A 12,525-nucleotide genomic window follows, 5' to 3' on the forward strand; every position below is an offset into this window, starting at 1 on the left:
CGTAGACCATCCATCGAATACCCGATTATTCTCATACCTGCAAGTAGCTCCGTCCCTCGTACGTCACAAACTTCAATGGCAGGTCCCCGGTTGACAGATTCCGCAACTCGGACCATCCCCCTCGGCTCAGTTGCTGGGCACCAGTCACTTTGCACAACGGAGTCTTAACCCCTGCGGAAAATGAGTACCAGTCTTAAATTCATTGTGACCGTATAGGTATGCGCTTCTTGGCATTCTTCTCGACGAAGTTTTTTCATCTCTTCGTTTTTGACAGTGGTTTGCACATCCTTGGTTGATACAATTGTTTTTTTTTTTTTTTTGACTGTATCGTCGTTACATTCGAACCCAACTGCGACGTCTTTTTGATCAATCTAACGTGAATCCTATGAGACTTGACGAACAGAAATTCGAATCCTTTCTCATTAATGTTTAGAAGGTTCACGATAAAAAAAAATACCGGAAAAATAAACAGAGCACGAATGAGTCTTGCATGCACGGGTATCGTCTGATCTCAGAAGTTCAATTTAAGGCTGATGATTTTGACCTAGTTTGGCACCGGTAATTTTGATACGAAAGTGTAACAAACTGGAAATCCCGGGCCAGTATGCACGTACATATATTGTACGGCATTGATCTTCCGGGAGATTTGGGACCGGTTATAATGCAACCGACCAAAATCCTGGACCGTTATTTCCCTCGGTGCAAGGCATTAAAATGAATCATGTCACGATAAGGCAAAATCCGCGGGTGTACGAAACCGGTTGGGTGAAAGAAGTCCTGCCAGACAGGAAGGTGGGGTCTTAATTAATAAGGATTGTCCGGCGTTAATCAAAAGCCTTGATCATCCCCCTTATATTTTCGTCATCGTCGAACGAAACGAGAGTAAACGAGGTAGCGGAGGAGAGCTGGCTTGGTGATAAGCGTCGATGCCCATCCTGCTGCAGGCAGTAAAACAAATTTTAAAAACCAGAGCATAACATCCGATTTTATGGACGGTATATAAATGTTGCTCTTGGGCGGGGGTTCCTCGAGCCTTTAAGAGCAGGCTGTGAGTCGACGGACGGACCTGTTGATGGCTTCGATCGTCGATGTAAATATCTTTTTAACTGCGAGTATGTCGAGCAAGGACTTAAATTGCGAAGACACGCAAGGCCAGCCGCGTCGGATCGCCGCTTCCTCGTTGTTAAATACCGGGCTGAAGTGCAGGCCGAACCGCGCCGGAACCCCCGCTGATCTTTTCATAACGTACTGTAAGGACGATCAAGCTTGTAGCGGATTTTGGAAGGAATCGCAACGTAGTCCTTGCGCGAGGCCGAGATAAAATTGTGGGAATTTTCGCCTCCGATATTTACGCTTGTTTATTTAACTGTACTCTTAACGTCGCAGAGTCTCAGCGGGCTTCCCAGAATCCCCATTGTATACCTACCCGTAAACCTGCCGCCTCGAGCAGTTCTTGATTTTAATTTACACTAAACGATTTCAGCCTCCCGAGTTTAGCCGGTATTTACGGTTAGGCGCGGAGAGTTGTTGATGAAAAGAAAAAATGCACGCCATGGTTATTAGCACAGATTCAAACTTCATGCGTACCAGCCGGTGTGATGGAATGAAAATAGATCTGACGCTAGGATCCTTACGAGGTGGGGGAAATTTAGCAACTCTGTAGCACAAAACGTTAAAGCGAACAGTCCAATTACCGTTCTAATTAGCGAAGCCCTGAACCAAAACAGCAGAGTCGTTGCCAACGAAAGAAAAGCCCTATTTGTCGATCCAGCGGACCCGTTTTTGGCTCGTTGTTCGGACCGATAAGAGGAAAAGATGTGCGCACCGTGTTCCGTAAATGAGAGATTAGAAAAATTTGGACACACGGTATTTTTTTACAGTTAATCAATATATGGTTCACCATTTATGTACCTACGTTTGTAGCGAGCTGGCGCGTGTAAATGTCGGGTGTTAAGCTAAGAGCTCAGATCTCGGATTTAACGACTAGAAGCAACCGCGACGTCTCGGCAGCCAAAAGTACATTAAAGTCATTCCGACAGGCTCGCGACAAGATAATAAAATCCACTAATTATGCCACCTTCCTGACTACCCAGTTGCTTTAACACATACGCGTACAAACATTTCACATGTCTCATGGGTACGGATATACATAATCAATTGCCGATTCCAGAAGAGTCAACGCCTCGCAAAGTTACCCGTTATTTTCCTTCTCCACTATCGCCGTATCGCCCCATCAATCTATTTTCTTTTATTTTCTCCTTCTTTCTTTTTTCGTGCAAAATTTACATACCGAGTTTCAACCGAAGTTTCACCACAAAGCGTCACCAACGTGAATACATCACGTTCCTAAACTTGTTTGCAGAATTGAAAGACACGGTGCATCGAACGATTGTTTAGCTGGAACGGAAGCTTGAAGGTGCAATGGCGTTCCGAAGAACTCCTGAAAGCCGTACCCGACACATGCCTAAGTACCTGTAGGTAAGACGGACGTGCTGCACAACGTATCCTGAAGCAGCATCGGCACGGTAGCAAAAGCAGAACTAGCATAGGCTTGTTGCCCGCGTAAAGCGCGGCACTAAAGCTCAGAACAACGGCCGCGGCTGGCCATCGAACAAACTGCAGTCATGAACCAGGGAAAATTATTACCGATGCTGATTAGGTCTGCGAGTGTAAGTATGCACACGGCTGTGAACCAGTACTTACAGAAAACAAGAGTCTTCTTTCGATCTCTGAGAATTACGATCTATGAACGTAATAATTCACATTATAGAAACGCGATGAACGTCCGACCACAATGGTCGAAGAGTCGCTGCCAGGCATGCACCTCCTCATTTCTTTGTCCAACAAATCGTAACTTCATACTCGTTGTGCTCGCTCACGGTGATCAAGAGACTGCTGATCGGTAGGGAAAAGAAGAGTACGACTGTGGGAGTGTTCGCGACTTCCGTCTAATGCATTACAGAATATCGTTAACCAAGGGGGAAGACCAAGAAGAAGTACATAGAAGGGTTCTTAACTCGAGAAGAAGATGACGGCTGGTTCTTAACTTCCGTAAACGTTACCGGCGTCGAATTTTAGCACTTGAAAAAGAGGCGCAAGGAAGGGCCGGCCCATGTGGCACTTCTGGCAATTGCGAACCGGGACTGGACACGTGAAAGGAGGCAGTGCCAACCCACGTACGAACCATCCATCCGCCTCTTGGCGGCCAGTAAGCTTCAAGAAGCGCGCTTGGTCGACGCGAAGCGTGTATCTCTGATCATTGGGCACGAGGCCGGTCGTAACGATGATCAAGATCGGCTGGATCGCGAGGGGAAATATAATATGAGGCGAAACTGCAGGAGGTCCGAAAAACAATCGAGCTGCACTTTGGAGGTAACGTGGAGATTGCGGATGGGCGGAAGTGCCAGGATTCCTTTGAGGATCAGAGAATGGCCGCTGTCCGAAACGATTACGTCTTGACCTCGGCCACATTGTGTACCTACTCGAAAAGTGGAGAGGAGATAATCAGACCCTGTAACGTGAGGATCGCGACGCTTCTTCAACGCCTGCAATACCTACGTGTCCCAGTTGCAAGACAGTAAAACCACTGGCTCGTGTCATTTTGGGGAATGATTATTACACTCATCGTCAGTCTAAACGGGAATCGAAAGGAAGACCAACGATGGGTGGTTAATTAAACGTTCGGGTAGAGGAATACTGAAATTCAATCTCGCTATCGAGAGCTATTAATTTTGGGTAGAAGTACTGCGCAACGAGTTTATACAATGTATGGGCGATGCCGGTTTCTATGTTACATAACGTGTACACACTTATACCGTTTAATGAGTAATGTCATTTTCAAACGGCCTTGTCAGGGCTCGATTAACATTGATTGAACGTGAGCATCGGTAGCATAAATCATGTATTATAATCTGTACTGTGTCTCATGGGAACGAATCGGCAACACGGTTTCGGTTCGGTGAAAAATGAAACTCAGATTCTAATTCTCGAGTGGTAGACGAATGTACTTGCGCAGCATGTGTTCTCTGCTCATTTGTACAGTGAAGTTTAACGGAAAACAATCGCGGTAGCCCCGACGATCTTTGATCTATCTTGTTGGTTCGTTGAGGAACGTTTGCCCGTGCCCATCGTTCTGGGGTTTACCAAGGGAACTCATTTAATTTTTTTTTACTCTCTCTCTCTCTCACTCTCTCTATCTTTTATCCTCTTCTTCTCTACGATGTAACGAACATAATATATTATACAACTAGCCATTCCACGAATAAGATTGAAAAGAGTTACATAGACAGAATCGTACTGCGATTTCTGCAGGTTATAGGTTGAAAATGATAGATACCGGAATAACGCTGATCGATTTACACGAATGAATTTCTGGAGAATCCCATTAAAAATGACTACTCTCCAGACGTGAAAAGACTCTCAAAAATTAGTCTTTCACTCTAAATTGGATCGCTCGATGAATCGCGGAGCGATATTTTGAAACCAGGTGCCCAGATTTCATTTCCCCATCGTTCGACTTACCTTCGATGCGTATTTCAGCATAAGGATAGATCAGCTGTCCTTGCTGAGGTAGAAAGACGTAGGGAACCTTCTCGGAGACTTCGGTATTATTGACGAATGTAGCCTCGCCGCATTCTGCAAGTATAGAAACAAAAAGAAGATGAATACTCGAACAAGATATAACAGTATCACAAAATCGTATGAATTACGGAATTATCAGGAGTTGAAAATCTCATCCTGAGGCTGATCCAACGTGTCTGGTTCATTTCCATGCGTATAAATTACCCGCAAAGCGTAAAGTCGAATGAAACGTATGATAATCTAAGAGAAGAGCGAGATGTGGCGTGAAATGACAGCCAGAATTCCCACTGTTAGATTAATCGTTAAAAGCGGACCATTAATCCCGACGACCCGAAATTGAGTTTCGTTAAACCGATGGACAAATATGTAGTGAAATGAAATCGAAGTAAACTATGAATATTCAACGTGCCGAAAACAAGCGCGAAAAAGAATCGACCCGTTGGAATTACTTTGCCGCATTTGTACGCCTCCGACTTGGCCGAATCAAACGGAGGGAATTACTATCCGATGGATGCATTTACCGCGAAACCCGAACGGAAAAAAACGGTACCAATTTCTTACCGTGTGAATTAAAGGGCCATAACCGTACTTCCAGAAGACGTATACGTGAGTCTCGCGTTCCTGGGCGTCTGCATTTGAAGTGCAGATTCGCATCAGCGCAGATCGAGACCCTTCGCCTCGGTGAATTACAATTTAAAATTCGGCACAATTTATAATCAACGCTCGACTGATTGGGCGAATAAATGCCTGCAGTTCGACGGAGCTAAAGCGATGGGAACCGGGGTGAAAGCAAAAAAATTTAAATAATAATCATGATAATGATAATAAATCGGCAAGAGGCTCGACCGGGACTTGAATCGAGTATTAATTTATTGATCATGTATGAAAAACGGACCACTGGACTGGGACAAATTGATGACCAGGATCGTCCATCGCTCAACGACTTATCCCGATCCCTGAAGGTCCCATGAATTCTATTTGCGACTCTTAACCAAGGACGGCGGAGATGTCGTGCAAAATTGTGCGACCGCGAGGAATTCTTTTTACGTTGGATGAAAAATCGGTCCTATCGCTGTCAAACGATATCCAATTTTTCAACGATCGTTCTCTCGAGCGACGAAGTCCCTCGGCGTGGTGAGGAAAAATCGAGTAGGATGATGTTTCGACTTAATAAAACGCAAAGTTGGCGATTTGTCTCGGTATTTACTATTATGGTTCGATCATTATGGTAATATCGCGAAGACCGTTAGATCCGAACACGTTAAGTGGATTCCCAAAAGGTTCAAGAATTCGCAAACATCTGCTGCTCCGAAGCTGGTTGTTTGCCTCTGGTCAACTCGTTTGGTTACTTGCTGACTTTTTTTTCCTGCCCTTCACTCATTTTTTCACGGGCACGTGACGTTCGAACTTGATCGAGAGAAAAATGAACACTTGAAAATGTCTCGGGCGTGATTAAGAGGCCGGACTTAATTTGACCATGGTTAAAAGGCAGCTATGTTAGTCTCGTTACGGACGTTTACTTGCGTATGGCGGTTTGTCCACCGACGTGAAGTGAGCGGGTACTTGTGACCATTTGCAATTGCTTTGAGAGATCGGACGCGAAACCAACGAAACATGCGACGCTCTAATGTTCGCAGAAATTCAATTTCATCGTTCGATACCTCACGTACGCTCTCGGCGTATTACCATGCACTCCTTTTCCTTCGCACTTCAAGCGTATGCTGGCTGCCCTTTTCAAGTACCGTTGGCGTACGGCGATTTGAGTCGGGGCATTAGCATCCCGATACTAGAAACCCGGAAGGCGAGGATCTATTGCCGAGAAAATATATCTCCTCAAGTTCCCGTGAACGCAACTCAAGATTCAAGCTTCACAATCAGCTTCGAACGCACGCTGGAACTTTTTCTAGTGTAAAGTCAGTCGGTACTTCTTATGGTGGTTAGATTTTACAGTCCCAATATCCAACCCGAGCGACATATTAGGACTGCACTCATAACTTATCCTGGATTCTTTAGTACTGAAATAAGTCTGGTTAAAATTTTCAACGCTGTTAGATCAGGTAGAGTTGACAAAGTATCGGAACTTGTTATACTGTTGTTAAATTTCATGGTCTCAATGTTCGACTTCAGCGGCAACTTTGGAACACAGTTGCGATGTCTCTTGGGTTCTTCATTGCAAGAAGACCTCTGCTCGTAACACGTTGAACGCCGTTAGAGGAACGGCGCATACGCTGATAAAACGCGGTTGTTGGCACGCGAGATTGGAGATTCAAGTTTTTAGTATGTATCTTCCTTAGCGACTCGGGGTGTCCTTTGGATCTTTCGGGGGCAACGGTACTCCTTAAGTCGTGCGCCTCTTGATCTTGCACCACGATATCTTCCTCGTCGTTAGCTTTCGCGTTTCGTTCTATGGTTCTTTTTCTCATTTCATCTCCGGTTTGACTCGATCCCGTCGAACGGACATCGAAAGACCGTAAAATACTGGACGAAACACGCTAAATGAGACTGTCCTTAATTTCCACTCGATACCCACGCGCCCAGTCTGCTGCATAAACTCGTCCTCCTTAACTCATTAAACATGTGGCCTCAACCTGGACTGAAGTCATATCGCACTCATATTTAAACCATTACGATAGTCTGGATCGAAATCTTCTTGAAATATAAGAAAAAAAGCGGAATTAATAACGAAATAAATTTTTGACGAGTAATCCAACTTTATGAAAATGATTGTGATTGTAAAGTCAATCTCAAATACAGAGCGAAAAACACTTGGTGCTCAATTTAAGGTACGAGTTATCAGAGAACAAGTATGTCCAATATTTTTGTAACCGAATGTAACTCAGAAATGTAATATTACGATAGAGATTTCAGACAAAATTTGGTGTATAGCGTAAACTAGGAGCAAAATTTTTAGTATGTTTATAAATCTTGTTCTCCCGTCGTAACCTTGAGTCGAAGAAATCGAAGCGTCGCTTTTGATGGTATCAAACTCGTCTGACAAAATAAAACGAAAACTGGTAGAGAATTTCGATTTACAGATTTGGATAGAGAGTCGACAAATCTATCGTAAACTACCGATTTGAATAAATAATGGTCATTCACCTGTATCGTTAATCAGGGTCCAATTTATATGTAAAAAGGTGAAACATGATATCACAAGTATCGGTGATAAATTTCTCGGTTCTACGACGCAGGTAAGAAGTTATACATTCCCACAGTAATGTGCAAATTTAAAATCAGCGTTAGGTTTAAGATGATTCGTCGTAAATTTGAGCGGTTAGATTTAGCCGATAAGAAGTTAATTATTATATGTATTAAACTAATTCCAGGCACATGAGTATGCACGTTGTATATTACAAGCTGGGAGCGTTTAATGCAGCTGCTTGAACCCAGCGAAAGGCACGTTACGTATAACGTGTACCATATTCGTTTCGCGGCTATCAAGACTCTATGAGTTGTAAGTATGGAGTTCGCGAGTTCAAGGCTATGATCTTATATTGCAAGAAGTTTTACAGGTGGCGTTGTGGATCGAAATTATTGTTGCATAATCGCGTCGGATTCCAGTGATGAACTTTGAGGTAAACACTCAGCCGCAAGAAGACTCGAGCGGTGCAAACTAATGGGAAAAAATAAGAGGCACGCTGATGGGGGGCTAGAAAATGCTTTCGAAGCCTCCGACGGACGTTGATGCAGATTCGTCCTTCGGCTCTGGTCACGCGACGAGGAAATCGCAGCCACTGTGCAGCACCGAAGCACCCTGCATGTATGTGCAGGTACGTGCGGCGCGGTGGTTTTAAACAACGAATTCCAGCTACCTGGTAGCTGTCCGTCCTTCTCTATAGCTCTTCAGAAAGTCGTTAACTAGGAAACTGAGGAGTTCTTCGTTCGGTGTAATTCTAAGTCTAAGCATCGTCGCCAACTATCGTGTACCTCGAGTATACCTACACAAGATGATGCGAGGATGCAATCAGGCGGAAAGAATTCTCCCGACAAGTTCCTGGCAGACGATCGCATCGATATCGACTTCGAATAAGCTGGTGAACCGAAACATGAAAATCACTATGTAAGCGTAATCTTTTCATTCTTGCGTCCTGAACTTTATCACAAGAAGATGAAAATGTTTGAAGAGCAAATTCGGACGCTCGCATTGAATCAACATGGCCGCCGTCTCCCCACTTGGAACTTTATTTCAACAAGTATTTTACAAAATTTTTTACAGCATTCTACAATTATCGAAAGCTGTTTCACGTCGAACAAGATGACGGCAAGAATAGCTTAGCTACAATATCGCCGTCGACGTAATTCTAGAATCTCGTTACTCAAGACGTAAAGTATCATTGCCCAACGTTCAGCAGCGCGAGAAATGAAACAAAGCACAGCAGTGATATAGTTTTTGTATTTATTAATTATTTCCTCCTTTATTTCTTGTGTTTCCACTTAGCGAGAACCGGCGGTCAGAAATTAATGGGTTTTAGCGTTCACCGAACGAGTGTAAATAAGGTAAGAAATGGTCGAAGAAGTTGAAAGAGGTGAAAAAAGAGCGCAGAATTTATCGACCGTGATAGTTTTATCCCGGTGCTTTTTAATCGAGTCTCTTGGCGGACCCCGTCGGATAGTCTGCCTCTCTGCTCGCCACGAGAATCACGAGTGGAAAAAGCTGAACCATTAGGGAGGTACGCTTACGGACGTGGCACGTGCGATAGCCGCAAGACTCGGAAACGCTTAGGAGCAACTGAGGCGTGCTCTACAATTGACATTGCTTTTTTCCTGCCCCGTAGGATTGGATGAATTGCAAAGATTGCAGCCTGGCGATACCCTCTGCAGCAGTGGGTACGTTATGCCCAGGCACGTTTATACGTTCCGCATTAGTCCACTCGCATCGAGTAACCTTACAGCAGCGGCAGCGGCGGCAAAATCTAATGACAACATTTCCTGAATTCTGTACCGGCTGACATTCCACCTGCAGCGCCATACGCATCTCTGCCTCTACATCCACGTGACTACGGAGCTAATATCAGCTTCTCAATCTGCAAACCACTGCACTCGACGGAAAAATTTCTATGATAGGTACCTACTTGCGGTTTCCAGTCGGCACTCATGCTAATATGCGGATAACCTCGCGCGATTCAAGATTCCTCGATACAATTTGAAGACGCGGTTATTCTTGATGTATACCTGAGAGTCGGTCCGGAGGGAAAAAGCTACTATCGGATTGTATTCATGGCCTATTTTACCGTGAATCATTGAAGCATTTGTAATACTAATCGCGGTATGAAACGTAGAGTGTTATTGTTTGTCCAGACTAGCCTTTGACTTCGACGAATCCCTCGTTAATGATCTACTAAATGTGACCAAGGTTTCGACGAGTAATCTGAATCCAACCGTCCGATAGGTATTCGAAAGAAGCGTTACAAAATCTAGAAACACGAGTCAAACGATTATTCAAATACAGCCATTTCATGGATGTACACCAAGTTCTTCAACTCCTCGAAGTTGTATTCAACCTTGACCCTCATCATCCGCCACTCGAGCTTCGAGTACCCATTTGTAGATAAAAATGTGTAGAAGTCTGATCCTAGTCCGAAGTTTATTGTATCATCGGCTCTTGGTCTGACTTCGCGGTACCTCAAATACGTGGATAATGTTATCAGAGCCGCGTTAAAAAAACCCAATCATGAGTTACAAGGTAAAAACCGAGTACCAAAGCTTTCAATATAGCATTTAATAAGCATCTAAAGAGCACTTAATTATGCTATAACTCACCGTTGGGTCTTTCTAACGTACGTACAGTTTGGCGTATAAGAAATTTGTAACTTCGAGCAGAACATCCTGGAGGATATTGCGACATATGCGTCTTACGTCACGGCGTAATGTATTCCGAGATGATGCTCCCACAGCCGGACGCCGAGCGATGAATAAACGAACTATTGAGACGCGTCCATTACGTATGAACGCATACTAAGGATTTTGACCGAGTATAAACGGATTAATTACCACCTCAAAATGAATAATAATAACAGTGAAAATTAGGGGAAAACTGTCGGCTGGAGTGGATGTTGAAGTTATATTTACACATGTACGTACGTGAATGCGTTTTAAGAGAGGAGAATAAAACTAACTGAGGAAGGAAAAAAAGAAGAAAATCACAGGCAGAGAATCCCCCTTTGAATCTCATTCCTGCGGATGAAAATGTTAATTACCTCGCGTAGTGTTGGCTCGAATCGTGCCCAGCGCTTAACGTACAGAAGTGCAGTTTCAAAGCAGTATCATTGCCGTGAAGTAATAAATTGTGGTGAAAGTAATTACGTTATTTGCAATGTAATTATTACAACACCTCCGCGGTAATTTATAAGAGACGAATATATTGCGTTATCGAAATAACGGCGGCGGCCGTCTGGGGGAAAAAAAATGTAAATTAAAAAATTTAAAAATTAAAAATTGAAAAAGAAAGAGTAGAGGAAAAAAATTCCTGACAGTACTGTTAGATATTAATTATAGCTATTTACGCGGTTATATACCGTGTGGGTCGATTGTCGGATGAACCTTTACACCTGGCTTCATATATACACGCCAAACTCTAACGCACACCGCGTCGTTAAACGTTGAGCTTGGTTATTAGCCGGTGCCCGGCGATCAGAACCGGGGAATTTTCATACTGGTTTGAAATTTGAATTATTACTATTTTATGCACCCTGCAGTTTAGAAACACTGGACATTAATCCATCGGGGGAAAGATTCCACGATGAAAGTCGACTGGCACGTTAAGAAAATTAAACTTTTTTCCCCTCACTCTCTCTCTGAGATCTGTTATACTCTTCTTTCGAGTTTGTAACGTATATATATCGTTTTAATACACGATCATCCCGGCTAATTGCGCGTATCGTAGAATAAATCATCGTAGAATAGAATTTCGGCATTGGACGTCATTGCGTAAGCGTTGGCCGTGAGTGGCTCACGTCACAAGCCAATCAATGTAGCGTCATATTTATATCAAATTGAAAAATGGACAAGGCAAAATCAACCCGCCGCCTATCGCGTCACACTCAGAACTTCCTCTTGATTTATTCGTCGAGCAGGTTTATCCGGATTCAATTGGTCTCGTCTTGAAAAAGGTCGTCGTACCATCGCCGAGCGAGAGTCGGTCAGACGTTTACTACACGCGTCGAGAAAAGAAAGACCGGCTAACAGAAAGGTGTGATAAATAATCCCGCCAGCAGATTCCAACCTTGCATCGGGACATGAAAAAAACGGAAGGGAATTTGCTACTTCGACTCAGAAACGAACCCCCTCGCTCAGTTTTCCATTCAGGAAAGGTCAGAAGGTGGCCGCGAAGAGTTGCGGCTGAAACGGGACTACATGACACCGGCGAAGTGGTTGTTTGCTTGGATCAGGATTGGTTTCGCCGCGTTGTTTCTACGCTGGCCAAAGCTGGTCTAGTCGGTTGCTGAGAAACTGGAAAAGCAGTCCCATTAATATCTCCGCGGACGTGTTGCGCCGATGAACACTGGCTGTGCAGTGACCGGATTGAAACCTGCGGAATCGCGGATGCCTGGAACCGTCGGGGTCAAGGTGCACCGGCGGGAGTCCGGCAACGTAGAAATATTCATTATACACACCTTGTCGCCCATCTCCCACGTAGCCGACTCTCTTACGTCGTAAATTACTTTGTCGATACCCGTTAGTCGCCCCGCTAAAACATGATTACGATAATTAAACGCACTTCGGACGCGACAAGAGTCGTCTGGATGAAAAATCGTCACTCAGTTATTTCCGCTCCGCGACTTGAGTTCAATCCGTCGATTGATGAAAGTCCACCTGAGAAGATATCAGCCTTGACAAGTTTGAGTAGTCCGAGTGACGACGGCGGGGTCACCGAGTCGGTATCTCTTCCAAGTCATGTGAGGATCACAAATCCGTAACGACACTTCAAACGAACCAAATAACTCA

General features: G+C 44.2%; 1 protein-coding gene across 1 annotated transcript in view; it reads right to left on the reverse strand.

The window, feature by feature from the left end:
• The window catches only part of LOC107226590, an 81,809-nt gene that overhangs the window by 6,806 nt on the left and 62,478 nt on the right, over positions 1-12,525 (reverse strand). The window contains exons 4-5 of the mRNA XM_046732308.1: positions 4,522-4,635; positions 38-171 (exon numbers count right to left, since the gene is read on the reverse strand). Coding sequence (XP_046588264.1) covers positions 38-171; positions 4,522-4,635 — 248 coding nt within the window. The remainder of the gene's footprint in view (positions 1-37; positions 172-4,521; positions 4,636-12,525) is intronic.

Source organism: Neodiprion lecontei, chromosome 1 (genome assembly GCF_021901455.1).
Source record: "Neodiprion lecontei isolate iyNeoLeco1 chromosome 1, iyNeoLeco1.1, whole genome shotgun sequence".
Taxonomy (NCBI): domain Eukaryota; kingdom Metazoa; phylum Arthropoda; class Insecta; order Hymenoptera; family Diprionidae; genus Neodiprion; species Neodiprion lecontei.